Source organism: Botryllus schlosseri, chromosome 2 (assembly GCF_051294905.1).
Source record: "Botryllus schlosseri isolate E-star chromosome 2, Bs_hap1, whole genome shotgun sequence".
In the NCBI taxonomy this organism is placed as follows: domain Eukaryota; kingdom Metazoa; phylum Chordata; class Ascidiacea; order Stolidobranchia; family Styelidae; genus Botryllus; species Botryllus schlosseri.
The window spans coordinates 3,898,266-3,920,224 of NC_137237.1; the positions used below are offsets into that span (position 1 = coordinate 3,898,266).

Genomic DNA, 21,959 nt, shown 5'->3' on the forward strand with positions numbered 1-21,959 from the left:
ACTAAACTGTCAGCAAAGATTTCGTCAAATTCTCGTGGCATTTTAAACATTATCATTTGGAACTCCGTGACATTTTACATCCTGATTTCCAAATTTTCAATTGGTCTCATTCTTTTTTTCTTCACAATTTTTGGTTTGGGAGTCTCAGCTTCGTCGGCGGTAGAATCATCGTCGCTTATAATCAGACGCTTATCTGGGCGTCTTACATAAAAAAATATATATCCATTCTGAGTCTTCACAGTAGATGAAACGTCACGGCTTTCTCGATAAACGTTATTGTCATCATAGACAACTGTGGTACCATCCTTCTTCATTACGTTGGTGACGTAGTGTCCCGCGTTGACAGATTCGCCAAGCCTTGAAGCTATGGCGTTTAAATTAAAGAACTTGCCTCCATACTTAATCTGTTCCTCTGCTGCAAGGCTGTAGGAAAGAATATTGCTACGATCGTTCCTTGGTGCATGAACCACCAGTAAACTCGGAGTCGACAAGATCTGACGATGCATATTGCATACCCACCACAGAGGTACATTTCAAACAAGGTTCTGTGGTCGAATCATCGAATTGCTTTCGGATATTGATATCAGAGCATTGTAGCAGTAGGCCTACAGCCTAATCGGGGTTTCGGGCATGCATATTGCATACTCCTGATAACTATAGGCTATTGATCAATCCATTACCAAAGTCAAATTAAATCAGCGTTAGATTTACCATCCAATATTGGAACAGATCTATACAAACTTGAATATAATGATTACTGTGCCATAGCAATAGAAATGTCAAATTGGCGAAGAATCCATTGCTGTTACAGGCTTACAGCCGTGAAGGCTACGACTACTCCATACTTGCCACATTTAAATGGCGACGATAACAAGGATAAAGATACCTAAGATGACACAGGGTGTAACTAACTATACAGTAAGAGGGCAACATAATGCCAATGTTTGCCATACCGAGCTGCTTAGATATCTAAATACGCAACTCAAGCTAAGACCTTTTGATAACCATTCCCCATACCAGTTTGATAGTTTGGTGCGTCGGTGGTTGTACTAAGTCCAGGGTTTCTGAGTCACAATAATTCCTTCTCTGATTATAACGTTTGACCCGACTCAACTCAATTCATTTTTATTTTATCGCACATTGCGTCCGGGATCGAGTAATTCTACAAACATTCGCGCCGAAGTCCAAATCTCAATTTTCAGTCACGATTCATCAGCGGGTCATGTTTTACCATCATAAACAAGTAGTGTAACGTAGTAATTGCTCTTCTACTGCGTGGTAACTTTTGAAAATGATGTAATAGTTAAGTTTGATGAGTAGTTTCAGGCTTCTGGAGTAGTTATAGAACAAATTTCCAGTTCTCAAATAAAAAAAATATATATTTTGCAGTTAAATATTGTCGAATACTTGAAAATTCGAAATGCCGTCGCGGGCCGCACAAAATGGTCTCGCGGGCCGCGTGTATGAGACCTCTGATTCAAGGGGTCAATTGTCAGAAACTGAGAGAATTTGTGGCTCGCATACATATATCACATCTGCATCTGTTCTCAAACAGGTAGAGAGTAGTATTGGACTGCCTCAGAACTGGACACATGTTGTCTTCCAAAATCTTAATATCCCGGCCGAGGATTATATAAACGACGGTTCTAACCTTTTTGCGTCACTGGGAAGGATTTTCCGAACCAGGGGCAACGCTATTCAGCGAAGCGCAGTTGGAACTATTGGAACTATTTTTGATCGATGGGGCTCTTACTCTGTGGAATTCAGTGGTATGGCTGTATTGCAGGGAAACCAGGTTACCATATACCGAGCGAGATAGTGTAATGGCGATGTGTCCGGCTTCTTGATCGGTATCCTCCTATCAAGACAAAACGTTCCAGAAGTGGTTATCGTGCTGTCGACGTCTACAAGAACACAAAAGTATTGACAGATCACGCGACTTGACGTCTGAAGAATAATAATTTGACGATTTCGGCAATTATGGAGATTTTTTCTACAATGTTGCGTCGCTGGACAGAAAACAGGAGCTCAAGTCGCCTTTTATTTACGATATGAGAAAATGATCAACGAACTCAAGCACAGTGAATCATACAGAAACGGAAATTGTAAAGAAAAATTATCCGAGGAAAATGCATACATCTCCGACATTTTTATGGACAATTGATGTCGAAACTTGCAGAAACATCGCGCCTTTTACTTGGTGATTTATCGCGACATGTCTTTGAAAATTCTGTCTCTGCTTTTTATGCAAAATATTCCAATTTCTACAACAATCTCGAAAAGCAAAGTAATGATAAGGTAATACAGTGTATATGTAAAAACAATCGAACCCAAGGAATAATTGAGGAACATTTTTTCCAATTGAAAAATATTTACTTTGAACATACCACATCGAAATGCTCATTGGATAAATTTATTCTAACATATTGCAACGAAGTGTCAAGGTCTTGTGAGAGATGTTGCGATACAGTTTTCCATAAAAAGTATAAACGGTAAATCAGATAAAACGCAAAAAAAGTTTCAGGGATCGTCTTCATCGAAAGCTAAAACTTCCCATCCAAATCACCAACTCATCAAATCAGTATTCAAGAAACGAAACAAGATAGGGAAAGTGTTGAAGCAGGTAGACAACAGCAGCTGCGGGGTTTGCATTTGCCTTGTCGCCGGGTGATATGCTCCGCAGGAACCGTCAAATACCCATTGGACCAAACACATTTCCACTATTGGATTCTTTTTTAAATATCCGTTATAACATCATTACGTGCATCCCTATTTCTTGAAAAAATATCCATTTCCAAAAGATTCTGCCAGGTCCCCTATTGTGTTCCGAAGGCTGAAATATTTTTGGGGTAATGTTGGGATAGTCATTTCAACTTGTAGTAAAGAGTAGTTTTGCCCTTGGGGCCGCAGAGGGGTGAAAATGATTTTTTAGATATCCGGTATAATATCATAATGTTCATATCTATTTCTTCGAAAAATATCCATTTTCAAAAGATTCTGCTGGGTCCGCTATTGTGTTCCGAAGGCTGAAATATTTTTGGGGTAATGTTGGGATAGTCATTTCGACTTGTAGCGAGGAGTGGATCTGCCCTTGAGGCCGCAGAGGGGTGAAAATGATTTTTTAAATATCCGGTATAATATCATAATGTTCATATCTATTTCTTAAAAAAATATTCATTTTCAAAAGATTCTGCTGGGTTTCCTATTGTATTCCGAAGGCTGAAATATCTTTTGGGGTAATGTTGGGATAGTCATTTCGACTTGTAGCAAGGAGTGGATCTGCCCTTGAGGCCGCAGAGGGGTCAAAATAATTTTTTAAATATCCGGTATAATATCATAATGTTCATATCTATTTCTTAAAAAAATATTCATTTTCAAAAGATTCTGCTGGGTTTCCTATTGTGTTCCGAAGGCTGAAATATCTTTTGGGGTAATGTTGGAATAGTCATTTCGACTTGTAGCAAGGAGTGGATCTGCCCTTGAGGTCGCAGAGGGGTGAAAATGATTTTTTGATTATCCGGTATATTATCATCATGTTCATATCTATTTCTTAGAAAAATATTCATTTTCAAAAAGTTCTGCTGGGTTTCCTATTGTGTTCCGAAGGCTGAAATATCTTTTGGGGTAATGTTGGGATAGTCATTTCGACTTGTAGCAAGGAGTGGATCTGCCCTTGGGGTCGCAGAGGGGTGAAAATGATTTTTTAAATATCCGTTATAATATCATTACGGGCTTTCCTATTTCTTCGAAAAATATCCATTTTCAAAAGATTCTGCTGGGTCCGCTATTGTGTTCCGAAGGCTGAAATATCTTTTGGGGTAATGTTGGGATAGTCATTTCGACTTGTAGCAAGGAGTGGATCTGCCCTTGAGGCCGCAGAGGGGTGAAAAGGATTTTTTAAATATCCGGTATAATATCATCATATTCATATCTATTTCTTAGAAAAATATTCATTTTCAAAAGGTTCTGCTGGGTTTCCTATTGTGTTCCGAAGACTGAAATATCTTTTGGGGTAATGTTGGGATAGTCATTTCGACTTGTAGCAAGGAGTGGATCTGCCCTTGGGGTCGCAGAGGGGTGAAAATGATTTTTTGATTATCCGGTATATTATCATCATGTTCATATCTATTTCTTAGAAAAATATTCATTTTCAAAAAGTTCTGCTGGGTTTCCTATTGTGTTCCGAAGGCTGAAATATCTTTTGGGGTAATGTTGGGATAGTCATTTCGACTTGTAGCAAGGAGTGGATCTGCCCTTGGGGTCGCAGAGGGGTGAAAATGATTTTTTAAATATCCGGTATAATATCATTACGGGCTTTCCTATTTCTTCGAAAAATATCCATTTTCAAAAGATTCTGCTGGGTCCGCTATTGTGTTCCGAAGGCTGAAATATCTTTTGGGGTAATGTTGGGATAGTCATTTCGACTTGTAGCAAGGAGTGGATCTGCCCTTGAGGCCGCAGAGGGGTGAAAATGATTTCTTAAATATCCGGTATAATATCATCATATTCATATCTATTTCTTAGAAAAATATTCATTTTCAAAAGGTTCTGCTGGGTTTCCTATTGTGTTCCGAAGACTGAAATATCTTTTGGGGTAATGTTGGGATAGTCATTTCGACTTGCAGCAAGGAGTGGATCTGCCCTTGAGGTCGCAGAGGGGTGAAAATGATTTTTTAAATATCCGTTATAATATCATTACGGGCATTCCTATTTCTTCGAAAAATATCCATTTTCAAAACATTCTGCTGGGTCCGCTATTGTGTTCCGAAGGCTGAAATATTTTTGGGGTAATGTTGGGATAGTCATTTTGACTAGGAGCAAGGAGGGGATCTGCCCTTGGGGTCGCAGAGGGGTGAATATGATTTTTCGGTTTTATCGTTAAAATGTAGGCATTTGGATGTCTATTTGCCGGAACAGGATCCATTCTGTTGACCAGCTCTAAATATTATGAGCTGGCAACTGGTTTTTCTGAGAATTTTGAAATCTGGCAACCGATATTCCAGTTATTCCCAAATTTTATTGACAGAAAAAAATCATGTTATCCATGTACATTCACAATGATTCACGCGGTCATCATATTTCTGCTGATGTGCTATTAGCATCACAGTGGTGCGGAGACTGCTGATCTGCATTGCCATCAGGGTTGCCACTCCTAGTGATTTTACCCTAGATCTATTGTTTTGACTTGACCTTGTGTTCTATAGTGTATTTTTTTCGAAATTCGGCAAATCCAGTCTTTTTTCTGAGAAATTATTTGTAAATCAGCAAATATTAGGGGTCAAGTGTAGAATCCGGCCAGTGATCCCCATGACCATCACCGATCAGTGTTGTACCTGAACCTGTCGAAATTAATAGTGTTTCACGTAATTACCGACTATGCTCCCCACAAAACCCTATAAATCAGGGGTTCTAAACCCGCGGGCCGCGGGCAGAGGATTCGGGTCAAGTGTAGGAGGGATATTAGGGTTGCCGGAGGTGGAATATTAGGGTTGAGGGAGGTGGGATATTAGGGTTAGGGGAGGTGGGATATTAGGGTTGCCGGAGATGGGATACCCTAATGTCCCTCCTCCGGCAACCCTAACATCCCACCTCCCCTAACCCTAATATCCCACCTCCCCTAACCCTAATATCCCATCTCCCCCAACCCTAATATCCCATCTCCCCCAACCCTAATATCCCACCTCCGGCAACCCTAATATCCCTCCTCCGGCAACCCTAACATCCCACCTCCCCTAACCCTAATATCCCACCTCCGGCAACCCTAATATTTCTCCTCCGGCAACCCTAATATCCGACTCTCAACAGGCAAAATAAAAACAATATATTTTGACGTATTCATGTGAAGCACTATGAGTTTTGACATGTTCATGTGAAACATTGATCGGTGATGGTCATGGGGATCACTGGCCGTATTCTACACTTGACCCAATATTAGTTATAGTTATTTAGACAGACCAGTGTCTTATGATTTGTAAACACGAATCTCAAAAACTCTCTTCTCTCAATATAGGTTTCATTAACTTGAATGGTATGACAATGTATTATTCATTATCCATAACAATCCTGTTGTGTTGCGGGTGGTTTTTGATTGCCGTTAGTTGTAAACAAACCACAGGTAAACAGTATATGGACGAATTGAACCTCTTGCAATAGCTTTATTTGATCTCTGCAGAACGTTGCTCGAAGATAATAACTGGGGATTCTGAAAATCATTTCGGAAAAGCATCCTGCTTCAAGTTGAATGAAAGTTCTGAGATTTGGAAGGTGATTGAAATTTTTCCAATCTCACAACGTTATGCGATCTCTTTCGTTGTGCTGTTTAGGCATTGAGCTGCGTCAAAATCTCTGTGAACTCATCTGAGTGTGAGATTCTGCATGGAGCAACACTTGAAGATGTTGAAGAGGATACATCGATTGTGTCGCTTGTTACTTATGTAAGTGATAAAATTATAACAAATTGATCATTTACGTTCCTTTTTCAAAATTTTCTTACACACACTAATGATCTGTTATCTAATTGATTGTGAAAGAATGTTCTGAATAAAGAAGAATTTTAACTTGTTATAATACTACCAATATATTTACTCAATCGACGTTAACTCTTATATAGCTTCAACCACCATAATTTGCGAATTAATGTAGATTCAATTTTATTTATTGCAAAACACTTTGTATTATGTTATATTTACTGCTATATCATCAATGTATGCAATTCAATTACTCGATGGTAATTACTGCGGTGTACTCAATGAACACCAGATTACTTCACTGCAGCTTTATACCACAATACTTTGATGAACACATTTAGTGTAGGCCTACTGTATTCAATCAATTATTTTGTGTCATATAAAATTAGAATTTGTTGGGTCTCTTTCTGGTTCTGAATTCAGGTGAATCTTAACTTGTTTTTTCCCCGCACTGCTTTCCATTTGTGATACACCCTAAGATTAGCCAGTCTTGCTAGTTTGCTTTTCAAGAGAGCTACAAAACTTCAATATACAATTGAGTACGGTAATATATCGGTATTAAAATAAACCTGAATATTTTCGGCTCGTCAGAGGTAATTGTCAGCAACTAGTATAGAATTGGAAAAAACATTTATGCGATTGTTGATATATAACGTCGATATGAATTATGACGATACCTCTGATGAGTTTCGCATTCATTTCAATATGAATATAGTAGTCAATACTATGTTTTTGATGTTGAGGTTTCTGGAATTTATTTCTTGCCTTGAAATAACCTTAGATATTTCGATTTGCGTTACAGGCATTCGGTAGAATGTTTTCTCCTAAAAATAGCAACCAACTGACAACGGTCTGTCTGTCTCCATTTGAAGCGCAATATATTCGTGTGGATAATGCAAAAGAAGAAGTATGCGAAATCAACATTTCTACTGGTACGACGTGCTTGAATTTACTGATGACTGTTTATGCGATAATATTTTTTGCAGTGTTGGATAAATCCTGTGTAGCGTGTTTGTTGATTGGGATCTTGATCTTCAACTATGCGGAAGGACTGTCCACCTCTGTCCATTTTTATTACACTAGTGGAGTTGGCATTGGCATTCTGGCTTCCCTTTTGATCTTGACATTTTTACTCAGCAGACTGGTTCCTAAGGTGAGTGTAGTCTTTCAAAACTTGCTATCGCTGTGAGATCCTTCTAAAACAGTGGTTCTCAACTTTTACTAACCTGGACAGCCCTTCCGCTGATCTCCAAGCCCTGGCATAGCCTGCATTTTTACGAGTCACAAACGCAAAAATCTACGACAGTACAAATCAAATACATAACTATATGATACTGGTGCACATAATGAACTGTGCATCAACAGCAGTGTTAAACATGATTTTCACACAAAACAAAAAGCTGATGATGAATATTCCCTGCAAATCTGTGTTACTTCTGTTCTGACAATGTCCCCTGACGAGTGTCAGCCAGAATTATTCAGCTTCATTTCAATATGAATATATCAATCAATTGTTTTAAAGTATTGACATCACAGTAGGAAATGAGATGGTCGAAATAGCCATCGTTCGTACTCAGAGTAGAAGTAACATAATAAATTTTTAGTCAGGAAGTCATGATTTCTAAGTAAGTAAAAAATATATATTCTAGGCCTATTTAAAAAAAAAAAAAAAGGAAACTATCATGTAGAAGTAGGTACAGCCTACTTGAAGTACCGTACTAAGTTGATAGACTTCGTTTCTGACCGCTTGGGATTAGGATGTAGTGCAACTCGGAAAAATTAGAACTGTGCTTAATTACCGGCTTTTTACCGGCTGTCAGTTCAACAATCTATACTAAAAACCCACTAGTAAAATAAACCCACACAGCACTCAGTTTTCATCCCATTTGTTATCATTTCTATCCTGGCGACATTGCTTCAAGATACATTACACCAGGGTCGAAACAGTACTTGTCTAAAATGTCTATGCGCTGGTGCAGTCACGCCAAAGCGCGAAGAAATTCACGTCAATTTCATTGCATCGTTTTCCAGTCCACATGATCTGATTTATTGGTAGAGCTGAGGGACGTGATCACTTCAGATAGCAGACTCGGGACTATTCCGCCCCAATCGACACTAGGCTATTTGGTATCTATTAAATGGTTTCGGCCAACATGTGGATGTAATTTTCGGCCAAGGTTTTATTTGATAATACACTTGACGAATTCGCATATTGGCCGGAGCTGAAATGATGAGTATTTTGTCTAGGGGAGCTGCAGGTGCCCACATTAAAAAGCACACATTTAATTACACTAAATTGCGCGAAGAATACTTTCAAGTCGTACAAAATCTCCCAGAAAATACTGTATATGGTTTTGTTGATTTGCCAAATAGTTTTGTGCCTACTTCGAGCTCCCTCCCTCTAAATCATAGGGTTTGTAGTGCGGCAGTTATGGCCCTGCATTCGATCACCCTACTTCCTCCATTTAGAAACCGGCCGTTTACACCATCCTTCTTGGAGGTTGGAGTTTCACGGCGTGGATTTTCAGATTGTTGTGGAATAATTGGACCGATGTGTTGCGAAAGTATTATTCGTATCTGTTTTTATACGTTGCGGTGACCGGTAAGTTTCTCGCTAAGTAGTCCCTCTCCGATGTTAACCTTAATGTTTCACGTTGCAGGCCTTTTAAGCTTCGGTTTCTGTTACTGGAAAGGGCCGATAGAGAGTCCAAGGAGCCAAAACCTGATGAAATGGACCCTTCAGCTAGTTGCCTTGCTTCTTATATACAACGGATCACATCTACCGATGGTAATGTACTGACAGATTCGTAGAGAAAGTTTGCAAAACCAAACTAATTGATGCACAGATATCACTGAGTGTGGTTCTTGGGGCTGTTGTAATCAAGATACAATCTCAAGAAATTTTATGGAAAAAGATGACTGGATTAAAACTATGGTAATTTCTTTCGGCCACCTTGGCATTAAAAGAGATGCTAACATTAAAAACAGCTTGAATATCAATTGATATAAACCTGAATATGTTCGGCTGGCGCAAGTCAGGGGTAATCATCAGCAACTACAACATTTTGGTAAGATCATTGTATATTTCGCTTGCAGGTTTGATAAGCCGAAACCACGGCGGTTATTGACAGAAGAGGAATTCAAACTTCAAGGTGAAATCGAGACTCGGAAGGCTTTGGAAGAATTAAGGCAGTACTGTAGCAGTCCCGAATGCTCGCCGTGGAAAACGCTATCGAGGATAAAGACTCCTGACAGGTGTTGCAAAATTCTCGAATGGGTGCATAGTAGGGATGGTGTGAACGTGAGGTTCGCGTTCTGCGTGTGAACCTCAGAAAGTTAGAGGTTCACATTCACAAACGAACCTTGGAAGGTTCTGCACCATGAACCTTTTTCATATATCACAATTTCACTTCAAAATAACATCATTGATTGAAATTTATTACATTTAACTGTGGGCCACTCTATGCGTGGCACTGTTAGCATAAAAAAATCAACGCTAAACAAAAAGTTTACTTGATCTGTTACAAAATTTTGCTAGAAATATCCAGCTTTCCATTTGTGACTCTCTGACTGTGAGCTTGACGGAACCTGAACCTTTTAGAGGTTCACACCATCCCTAGTGCATAGTGTATTTTATTTAATATCTGGTGAAACAAGACTCAATCTTCGCATAGCGAATGGACAAAATCTAGAATGCAAGTAGTTTGGATGAGTCATAAACTAAGCATTAGAACAGGGAATCGTAACTACATAGTAACCAAGCAACAATATTAGTACTACTCTACTCCGTACTGACTATTTCTGCAAATTACCGATAGGGCAATTCCCTGCACAGGCAACCGATGTTCCCACCACTACCTCTTCAAATCTTCTGAAATTTGGTACACGCACAGATGAGCTAATTCCAAACAGGATGAACTTTATTTCATGAAAATTGGACTTTGGGGTCAAAAGTTACGTCACTTTGAAAATTGACAATTTTCTGCTCATTTCGGGTCTGCACTTTCAGGTTTTATCGATGCAATATTCAAGAAGGTGTAGCTAGATGATAGACGACAGTTGAGATACGGCACTTGGATTTATTTGAAGCTTGTCTGATCGTCTATATTTTCAAGTGAAATTTAATGCCCTGTAGGTTAGGGTCAAAGGTTAAATTGAGGGGGAATTTGGTCAATGGTCTAAAATCAGTCAGGCGTTACACGATTTAGACTGCGGATTGCTCAAAAACATATTAAAATATTTTGGAAAATAGGATCTTAAATGAAAGTTTGCTTCAAGAAGACTTCGTTCATAGCTGTTTGATTTTGGTTTTTAGACCGTAAAGTGATGAAATTGCAGTTTCTAGAGCACACTTCATTTGCACATGGAAATGCAATAGTAGTAGGGTGTGTTCGGACATCTATTCTGGGGTGCGTGTGGACATCATGTCTGGGGTGTGTTCCGACATCATGTCTTGGGTCTATTAGGACTGTGTTGCCATTCGAACATCGTGTCTGGGGTGAGTTCGGGCTGTTTTGTCCCTCGGACATCGTGTATGAGGGGGGTGTTCAGACACCATGCCTGGCGTGTGTTAGGACTGTGATGTCACTCTGACATAGTATCTGGGATATGTTTGTGTTGCGCCAGACATGACTCAGACCTGATATCTGCGCACTAATTTTATCCGGACATGCTCTGGAGCTGATACCTGCCCACTAAATACCCCCAGGCATAGTCTGAACCGGATATATGCGCGCTTAATGGACGCAGATATGCGACAGACGTGATACCCGCGTCCTAAACGACGCGTTTTTGCTGATATCTGCGATAGCTGGGTATATCCACAGTAGTGGTAGCTGAGTATATTCACAGTCACAGTAGAAATAGCTGAGTACATCCAAAGCTATCACTACTGTGGTTATACTCAGCTATCACTGCTGTAGATATACCCAGCTATCGCAGATATCAGCAAAAAACGCAAATATAAAGGTCATATATAGGCCAAATGTCGTTTAGGACGTGGGTATCACGTCTGACGCATGTATGTGTCCATTAAGCCCGCAGATATCAGGTCCGGACTATGCCTGGGGGGTATTTGGTGCGCAGGTATCAGCTACGACACATGTCCAGATTAAACTAGTGGGCAGATATCAGGTCTGAGGCATGTTTGGCGTATCACAAACATATCCCAGACACGATGTCCGAGTAGAAAACACAGTCCGGACACCTTCCAGACACGATGTCCGAATAACAACACAGTCCGAGCTCACCCCAGATATTATGGCTCGGGTGTGTTCTGACTGTTTTGCAACGCGGACATCGTATCGGGGGTGAGCTCGGACTGTGTTGTCATTCGGACATCGTGTCTGGAAGGTGTTCGGACATCATGCCTGGGGTGTGTCCGGACTGTGTTTGCTACTCGGACATCGTGTCTGGGATATGTTTGTGATACGCCAAACATGCCTAAGACCTGATACCTGCCCACTATTTTAATCTGGACATGTGTCGTAGCTGATACCTGCGCACCAAATACCCCCAGGCATAGTCCGGACCTGATATCTGCGGGCTTAATGGACACATATATGCGTCAGACGTGATACCCACGTCCTAAACGACATTTGGTCTATATATGACCTCTATATTTGCGGTTTTTGCTGATATCTGCGATAGCTGGGTATATCTACAGCAGTGATAGCTGAGTATAACCACAGTAGTGATAGCTTTGGATGTACTCAGCTATCTCTACTGTGAATGTGGATATACTCAGCCACCACTACTGTGGATATACCCAGCTATCGCAGATATCAGCAAAAACGCGTCGTTTAGGACACGGGTATCACGTCTGACGCATATCTGTGTCCATTAAGCGCGCATATATCCGGTTCGGACCATGCCTGGGGGTATTTAGTGGGCAGGTATCAGCTCCGGAGCATGTCCGGATAAAATTAGTGCGCAGATATCGGGTCTGAGTCATGTCTGGCGCAACACAAACATATCCCAGATACTATGTCAGAGTGACAACACAGTCCTAACACATGCCAGACATGGTGTCTGAACAGTCTAGGGCTGTTCAAAAATAACTTTTTTTCCTTAATCTTGCGGGCTACGTGATTAAATCGTTAGGTTGCCTTAAAAAACGACGCACACCAAATTTGGATTCATTCCAAGCAATATTCGCGGTTTACGTAGAGTTTGAAAATTTTGAATTTGCCCAGAAACGCAAAAAAAAAATTTTTGCAAATTTTTCTGCCAACCCCATGAAATTGTTGGGCTGTCTTCAAAAACTATGCAAAACAAATTTGACTCAATTCCAAGCCGTAGAAGTGGAGTTATATCAGTTTTTCTTTGATAATTCTGGGATTATCCTTGATCGGTGGATAATCCAAGAATTTTCATCGAAAAACTGGAATAACTCCGCTTCTACGGCTTGGAATTGAGTCAAATTTGTTTTGCATAGTTTTTGAAGACAGCCCAACAATTTCATGGGGTTGGCAGAGAAATTTGAAAAAAAAATTTATTGCGTTTCTGGGCAAATTCAAAATTTTCAAACTCTACGTAAACCGCGAATATTGGTTGGAATGAATTCAAATTTGGTGTGCGTCGTTTTTTAATGCAACCTAACGATTTAATCACGTAGCCCGCAAGATTAAGGAAAAAAGGTTATTTTTGAACAGCCCTTCTGAACACCCCCCCCCTCATACACGATGTCCGAGGGACAAAACAGTCCCAACTCGCCCCAGACACGATGTTCGAATGGCAACACAGTCCTAACAGACCCAAGACGTGATGTCGGAACACACCCCAGACATGATGTCCACACGCACCCCAGAATAGATGTCCGAAAACACCCTACTACTACAGCATTTCCATGTGAAAATGAAGTGTGCTCTTGAAACTGCAATTTCATCACTTTACGGTCTAAAAACCAAAATCAAACAGCTATGAACGAAGTCTCCTTGAAGCAAACTTTCATTTAAGATCCTATTCCAAAATATTTCAATATGTTTTTGAGCAATCCGCAGTCTAAATCGTGTAACGCCTGACTGATTTTAGACCATTGACCAAATTCCCCCTCAATTTAACCTTTGACCCTAACCTACAGGGCATTAAATTTCACTTGAAAATATAGACGATCAGACAAGCTTCAAATAAATCCAAGTGCCGATAAAACCTGAAAGTGCAGACCTGAAATGAGCAGAAAATTGTCAATTTTCAAAGTGACGTAACTTTTGACCCCAAAGTCCAATTTTCATGAAATAAAGTTCATCCTGTTTGGAATTAGCTCATCTGTTCGTGTACCAAATTTCAAGAGATTTGAAGAGGTAGTGGTGGGAACATCGGTTGTCTGTGCAGGGAATTGCCCGATAGCAAATACTCCAGTTGACTAGTTCCACGTGCTATGTTAGTCTCAGTTTCGATTCTGGACAATGTTTGCCTCAAGCCACTGGACATTAGACAACTGTAGTTGCTGTATTATGCTTCTTAACCAGACAGATTAGTGTCGTACGAAAAACTGCGACACAAGTTCAGGCGATGATGTTCTATACCTGTGCTCTTCAACCTTCTTTGATTTGACTCCTGCAACATGGACTGACATCGACTCGTGTACATAATTGAAGAGGTTGAGAGCTCACTGGTGTTGACGTATCGATGATCAATACTCGATTCGAAATGCATACCAAAGTTACCGGCATACTTACGGATCACAATACTACTTATCATAACAATTTCAAAGGCTTGCTAATGTGTGAAACCCTGGTTAGTGTGACAGGTTTGTGATGTACCCCTTTTGAAGAGCGCTGTACTAAACGCGAGCCATCAACCCGTGTATTTGTCGTTTAAGGTTCATCAAATTTATGGATGGAGAGCAACACGTCACTGACGCAGAAATGACGCTACACGATGTGGAGTTATCTGATTCTGATGATAGTGACAATGCATCTGCCCTCATTACAGATGATGATGATAATAACGTATCAGTTGATACTAGTAACAGTAAATGTGAAGTTGACACTGTGCCAGACCCACTGATATCGGAGGATGACAGCTCGTGACGGCTTGCCATCGAATGATTTTGACTGCCTTTGATATTTTTTAGGAAATTCCGCCACTGTAACTGCAATCCGAGCATTTTTTCATTCATTCTGTTCATTTGGTGTTGAAATAAATTGAACAAGAATTCACTGCGTGTGTTGACCTTTTATGGTGGCAGGTAGAGTTTTATGTTCAGAAAAAAAAAGTGCAGTGATGAACGCAACTATTTTGCGTCTGCTAGGAAGGATAGTCAACAAAGGCCAGTGGTAATCATCATCATCATTGGTTTATTAGCAATTTTATCAGTTCAATACACCACAAAAAATGCGATACAGTGAAAAGAAAGGAAGATGTCGCTGCGACTAGGAGTTGTCTATGGAATCAGACACCCACCTTGGCCTAGGCGATGTAAAAATAAGGCATGCACACTGAATGAAAGTAGAAATGATAGTATAGAAAAAGAAAGCGACAATAAACAGGGCGGCATGTCATGGAAATCGAGATCGATAGGTCAGTCGTGGTCCGGTAATCTTGAGGATGGTCTGTATTTATTTAGTAGTAATTGCTTGTATTTCGACTTGAATGTGGACATGCTCGTCGACTGCCGGATGGCCGGCGGGATACTGTTCCACACATCAGGTCCGGCATATTTGATAGAGCGATGATCTTTTCGGTCGATCATATGATATTCGGACGACGTGGACGCGCGTGTGTTGTGCTTGTGCGCTTTTGATTCAGATGTAAAGAAGTCATTGAAATATTCGGGGCAACGACCGCAGTGGAACTGATACATAAACTTGGCGATTTCAAGTCTCCGCATATCTTCTATGTTTAGCACGCCGAATCTCTTCAGCAGCGACTTATTGGATGGGCAGCCAGGCCCCTTTGGGGCCCTAGCTATCGGAAAACAGTAACCCGCTATGGTCGTGTTTTGTGATCATAATGATAACTTATGTCCAATCTCCACTCACAAAGAATGGAAAGAGTCGCGGAATAGAGACAAACATCGAATAATGAAATAGGTCGAGGTGGATGCCAGTTGCAGAGACCTCAACTGGTCGTTCGGTATCCTAACAGTTCATTACATTGCATGAATCTTGTCCAGATAAAATATAATCGGACGATTATCCTATCCCCTGCCGACGCGTGTTTTTGTATGCATTTCCTTGATCAGTTTTTCTCAATCTAAGAGTGAACAATCGAATCTATCTTGTGGTATTTTCATATGATGAGGATGATAACATTATCCATCAGTGAACAATTCAAATCGATACCTCCAGGTCACAAAATAATCAAAATAGTCGCATAACCTAATCCCTTTATCATTGATTGTCGCGCAACTACCAAGCACCAATATGGCGGCTAATAGATCTCGGAAATACTGCGAGTAGCGCACTCCGGTAGCTCAGTCGTTGGTTCAGGTTCCGGACATCACGCTTCACGCTCTGATACAGTCGTTCTATGTGCATCACAAAATCAAGCGCCTTTGTTTAGTTATAGATAACTAAGGTAAACCGGTTTACCTTAGTTATCTATAGTTTAGTTTGCTTATAGAATGTTCTATAGTTTGCTACAGTTTGCTACTAAACTTCGATTTATCGCTTGAATTTTTTGTAGCCGGTTTGTATCCCGCTGTCCCAGCTATACCGTGTTGGCCTGTTTTGAAGCGATAATTTCGAAAGCATGGGCCCCGTAAAGTTTAAATTGTGGTCGTGTCAATGTTTATTACCTATAAAATTGCCAGAATCGTAAAGGGGTTGTTTAATTCTCTGCTGTACGTTCAGCTGTGTAATTATTCATTTGCCGGTTCAATGCAATGCACGTTTTAATATTGTTAACTAGTTTCAACACGAGGATTTACATGTCGTTCAGCTTGATAATTTTGTTCAAGGAGTCCGTCTATTAGGTCACTAGAATGTCGTAATTAAATATGCATTTCCGATGATTCGGAAGTATGATTATAATATTTTAATTCCGTGAATGAGAGCCCTAATTTGTAGATTTAGTGCGTAAACTAGGCATTCTCCTGTTGTCACCGCTCGTGCATTGTTGCAATTTCATATCATGTAGCCGCCACACGTGACGCAAGGTGCATTCAGCACAATACGTGGACTAAAGGTGCCAATTTTTTAATATGGTTGTTTCAAGCATATTGAATAGACCATTGGTCTTTGATGTTGCGGTAGAAGTCTGTTTTGTATCAGGTGAATTCGCCTTCCAATATTGTTATCAATTTGGTTTTGATGATAGGCCCATAAGGTACCAGTATACGAATACTTATGGACGTTCTATATTGTATATATTATGTTATATTTATCAAACTTCGTGAAAATAGGGTAGTCTATTTGCTCTACCAATTTTGAATGCACCTCATGCTGCTACGATAAAGACAATTTATGACTGAATTGTTCACAAATTTGAACACTTTATTACAGCTTTTGGATAGAATGTCAGATAACGTTGCCTCAAGAAACTCGCTCATCTGCAGAGGAATTTACTCGTTCATCGGAATACTCATTGGTCTCTCTGTTTTCATTTCCTGGTTATTTTTCATAGAACCGAAAACAGATGCAAGCATTCACATCAGTTTGTCGGGGTGCCTTTCAGGTTTGTTTCATTCCATCTAGCCTGGTGCAGTCTCGTAACGTAACGTATTCTTTGACATAGGTGTATTAGCTGCATGGAACTTTGTCACACACCTCATGCACCTAAAAGACTACTGGAGGACATGGCTCAGAGGATTGAAGTTGTTCATGTTGATCGGAGCGTTTTTCATGATTGTGACTGCTGCTGGTTTCATCGCTTATCTGGTGCTCGGAATTACAAAAAGTGAAAGTGAGTTATATGAAACCTGTGATACTTCTGTACTTGATACTATGGCTGGACACGTTGGTTCGAGTACTCGAATATGAATCTAGTATTAATTCTAATGATGATTTCGAGTCAAGCACTAAAATTATATGCCCCTTACCACGAAGAGGTAATTGATCAAATATGAATGGTACAATTGAATAGTATATTCATATTGAAATTAACCCGAATATTTTCGGCTGACACTCGTCAGGGGTAATCAAATATGAATTATGATCTCGATACTGCCATTGCGGATGAGTGTTAACTTGTGAACCTTAATTGGTCGTATCGTAGCATACGAAATAGGTAGGGGTAGCCCTAGTACAAAGCTTTGCACACTAGTGTAAATGACATATATATGTGAAGTTGTGATCAACCCACGGCACAGTGGCCAAGAGCGATGGAATAGGTGTGGTCATAAACTACGGATTAATCTTTAATGTAATGTAGAACTGGCATTATATTCTGCTTTTGGTTTTGAAGTTCGGGGGGCAAGTTTTGTGTTTTTCTGGGTTTATGGAGCAATGATTAGACGAATCCAAATTCTTCATGGTCATGAATAAATACCGTATTTTTTGAATTATCTGTCCATAGTTTCCGCAGTGTCACATAGTTTTTTGTATGTCTTTACACTCCAGGCCAGTGGTTTCCAACCTGCGGTACGGGCACCACTAGTGGTACGCAAAGGTCTTCCAGGTGGTATTGACTGGTGGTGAAGAAACAATTCCATGCATCCCATTAACCAGGGTTGTGACGACTCGAGTCACGATTTTCTGTCATTTTCTTAAAATACTGAAATGGCATGACTAGAGTCAATCTGTGTATTAACTCGATTTGGACTGAGTCATAGCGTAATGACTCTAACCAAGTAATATGAATCGAGACTCAGACGGCCAAGACCGACATTTCATACTGAAGGAACCACACTAGTGGGATATATTCTATTGGTACTGGTATTTGAAAATGCGACCAGACCGTCTCACAAGACTTTACCTGGAAACTGAGCAGTCAACACAATGACTTGGACTCTGACTCAATACCATGACTCAGTGGTGAATTGTAAATGACTCGACTTGACTCAAGTCAAAACTATGAAAGTGAGATTGACTTGTGACCCGGGGCGTTGTGACTTGGTTGCAACCCTGCTAATCTGCCATCAACCTTGGCTGAAAATGCCTAGTTTAATAGAATTTGTTATTACACCTCGCATAGGCCTAGGTCAAATACGTGATTATGATGACATAAATGATGAGAACTTTTTTGAACCGCCGTCGGCGCGCGTAACTTATGTAGGTGGTACGCGAGCACTGCATAAGACCTCGAAACGGTATGTAGGTGGAAAAAGGTTGGGAACCACTGCTCTAGGCCTATTGTTTGTGAAACCTTGAGGCTTATTTGGTTGTGTTGGCGAGAGCTGTGTCTAAAAATGAAACAAAATAGTAGACGTCTGGCTTACTTCATGATTTTTACCTAATCCCCCCAAAAGAAGTAAAGTAAAAATTTAGGTCATTTTTCATTTATGAAGGCTAATGTCCCCCAGATTCATCTCTTATCTCAATTTCCACTCACGTCTTGCCCAAGTGGGACTCGTGAAAACATATGGTGATAAGGTTATCCCACTGGCGCCGTCAGAAAACATAACGCTAGTTACCGTGTTTGAATTTTCAACATCATTCATCCTGTTGTGACAAAATGAATGATACTTGATGCCTAACATTAGATTCCGAATCAAATCACTCAGGTACTCGATTTTGCCCAGCCCGAGTTGAACAATCAAAAATCATCACATCTACATAGATCCATACACGAAGAAAATTGCTTTTGCATCAAGTCCAGATGTTAGGTCTTACCATTCATTATAATCTTAAAATAATTTCACTGGGATTGTGTCGGATCAGCCCAAGCCTTAGAAATCTTTTGTCTGTTTAGTGTTTGAGTTGGTAGTGTTTGAGTTGGGTTTCACCAAATTGTATGTTAATAGGCTCAATTGTATTTTTCCAGAACTGACCGTTGCCAGCTTCTACATCGCATCGGTTTGGTGTTTTGTCTCATTCAAGTGGGCTGCAATGCTGCTGTGGCATTCGAGATCGTACCGCAACGAGTTTGCTGACTTGACTGTATTGCTGGATTTCTAGTGATCGCATAATTTTGCACAACATATTTTCGGTCACTGTGTTGCCACCTATAAGCATAAGCACATCCTGCATCTGAGATGAATGGTCGTTAACAGTGCACATATCCCGTTATCAACTAATATCGTGAATGCTAACCTTTGCAAGTATCATGCAAAAAAATCATCATGCTCTCATGTTGCAATTCTCCTTCAATACTTTCAGCGCAAAATGTTACTATTGAATTGTTAATAAAAACAAAACTCGTTGTATTCTACTGTTGAGCTAATTCACGTGATATGGGAGCACTGAGCAGTATTTGTATTGCGTCACAAAATCGTACAATTATATAATTTTTAACAGTCATATTTAAATCTACCTATTGTAGGAAGAGGTATTCCATGTCGTTGGCAGTTAATGACACGCAATCAGATTCATCAGAGCACGATTACACAAATCAGACCTATTGTAGTATAATTGTCATCACTCAACAGTAGTAGGCATGTCATTGGCTGTTACTGTATCGGTACCCTATTTCTTGGAAAGAATTGCTTTTTCGAAATCGCAGTTCTTGCAAAATGAGCTCTCTTCATGGTCCCTTGGGTTTTCTCCAGTGACACAATCCCTTCGTAATTTAAGGTGAATGTGTTTGCCGTGATCAAACTTGCAGGATATGCGATCGGTAATTTAAATTGCTAAACACATCAAGCTTATTACTTGTACCCGCAGCAATCATTGCAGCACTGGTAACATTTTGCTTCTCACAAGAAGCAAGAGAGAATACCACTCCAATCGAGCAAGGAATCGATGCTTTTGCCTCCCCATTTGTGTGCCAGTGATAGATCTTTTTCCCGCTACCGCCTGACAATACCAGTTCGTCTTTGAATTCAACTGCGTACGGAATGAAGTCGCCCTTGCCTAATTGTGCGATGTGGGTCTGAGATCGCAGATGCCACAGCGAGAGCTGGGGGCCGCCTCCACACGCCATCCATTGACCGTTTTCGCTAAGCGAAACGCAACTAAGCCACTTTCCATATTGACTGCGACGGAGTTGCTTCTCTAGATGTGGCTCGAATGTGCTTATTGCTTGCGCTGTCCGCGTATCCCAGGTCTACATAAAGTATATGTTGTGAATCAAGTACATTAAAAAAACATTGGGCTGCAATGTAGTATAGTCAACTAACTGTTTTTTGTTCATTAGATCTAGCTGCACAATTTAAAAATATATTGCATGTTGTTTGGCGTGAATCATGATAGCAATGCCCTGTTGCATGATATTCTTGCAGCGATTTCCAGCTCATAATCATCACTATCAACACCGCGTAGTCAGCGGGTGGATTTTGTGGGTCAAAACCCCGTCATCTTGAAATACCGATTCTCTCCAAAATTTCTCAACTTCTTAGCAATTCAGTATTCGTATTATCCATTATTAGTTATTTACAGGTTGTTGCGCATTTTGAAAATCCAGTAGTTTCTACAAGTCTAATTATGCATGGATAACTGTATAAGATTGTAGTCATTCTTAGGTCTTGCTTTTGAGAAATGGTTTGGTTACCCAAGTTTACAACACTATCCACTTGGTTTATCATTCATCTCTTCATCTAAATCCTCAAAAGTTGCTGTTAGGCTTATAATCCATCTCTCATCACGATGAAAAAGATTCAAGTCCAGAAATATAGTTCGCTCACCTTGACAGTGCCATCTTCAGAACATGACGCTATTCCATGCGTTGACGGGATGCTAGCTAGACCATGAACATAATCGGAGTGCCCCGATAATTTTTGCTCACATATTCCCGTTTCCATATTCCAAACACATATAAGATTATCATCTCGGCCAGCATATAACTTTTTATCACAGCATGTCAATGCATTGACCTCATTTGTCAAGAACGATGATTCAGCGGCAGCGCATGGAACATTCAAACTTGAAATCTTAGCAGGCTTGTGATCTAGTATGTCATTCCATCTCCAAATTTCGACCGGGCCCGTACCACCACTTATCAGTAAATTCTCTTTTGTGACTAGAGAATGAACGCGGCCGGAATGTGCTTTGAACACAAAAATAGATTTCCGCCATTTCTCTGAATTTTTTCGAAGAGCATTGTCGATATCGAATAAAACAATATATCCAAAACTGTTGGCTGCAGCAAGGTATTTTCCACACGGTGAGAAAGCGCTGGAGTAAAATGTGCAGCTGAGTTGATGTCTTAGATCCATATTGCTAACTATTCACTGTTAATATAATGGGGTAGTTGAATGTCGGTCACATCATATAGCGTAGTAGGCTTACGGCACCTATTACAATTTATATCATTGTTGCTAACCTCGTACCGGTATCGCTGCAACTTGTATTTTATTTTATCAATGTATTATTTAGTCAAGGTTCGTATTGCTCGAGATTCTACTCAAATAACATTACACTTGAGAATCACCACACTTGTAACTTGATGAATGAGCTGCGCGAAGCTATAGAATGTTAATAGCGACCTGTCGCTTTTGCGGCAAGCGCGGCT

The 21,959-nt window shown here is 40.2% G+C and overlaps 3 protein-coding genes across 3 annotated transcripts; 2 read left to right on the plus strand and 1 right to left on the minus strand.

Annotated features, from left to right (window-relative positions):
* Window positions 1-5,957: 5,957 nt before the first annotated feature.
* Window positions 5,958-14,627, plus strand: LOC145433055 (nuclear envelope integral membrane protein 1-like). The gene is made up of 10 exons (XM_080309959.1): window positions 5,958-6,115; window positions 6,173-6,264; window positions 6,324-6,434; window positions 7,270-7,399; window positions 7,454-7,620; window positions 8,937-9,069; window positions 9,128-9,255; window positions 9,314-9,402; window positions 9,564-9,722; window positions 14,290-14,627. Exons 1-10 carry the CDS (start codon window positions 5,965-5,967, stop codon window positions 14,498-14,500), a joined length of 1,371 nt encoding a protein of 456 aa, XP_080166085.1. The 5' UTR covers window positions 5,958-5,964; the 3' UTR covers window positions 14,501-14,627.
* A 2,284-nt stretch (window positions 14,628-16,911) lies between these two features.
* Window positions 16,912-19,714, plus strand: LOC145433057 (heme transporter HRG1-like). The gene is made up of 3 exons (XM_080309961.1): window positions 16,912-17,087; window positions 17,148-17,315; window positions 19,335-19,714. The coding sequence occupies exons 1-3, from the start codon at window positions 16,928-16,930 to the stop codon at window positions 19,466-19,468; spliced, it is 462 nt and encodes a 153-aa protein (XP_080166087.1). The 5' UTR covers window positions 16,912-16,927; the 3' UTR covers window positions 19,469-19,714.
* Window positions 19,625-21,691, minus strand: LOC145433056 (THO complex subunit 6 homolog). The gene is made up of 2 exons (XM_080309960.1): window positions 21,133-21,691; window positions 19,625-20,555 (listed from the first exon to the last, which is right to left on the minus strand). Exons 1-2 carry the CDS (start codon window positions 21,661-21,663, stop codon window positions 20,103-20,105), a joined length of 984 nt encoding a protein of 327 aa, XP_080166086.1. The 5' UTR covers window positions 21,664-21,691; the 3' UTR covers window positions 19,625-20,102.
* Between the last annotated feature and the right edge of the window lie 268 nt (window positions 21,692-21,959).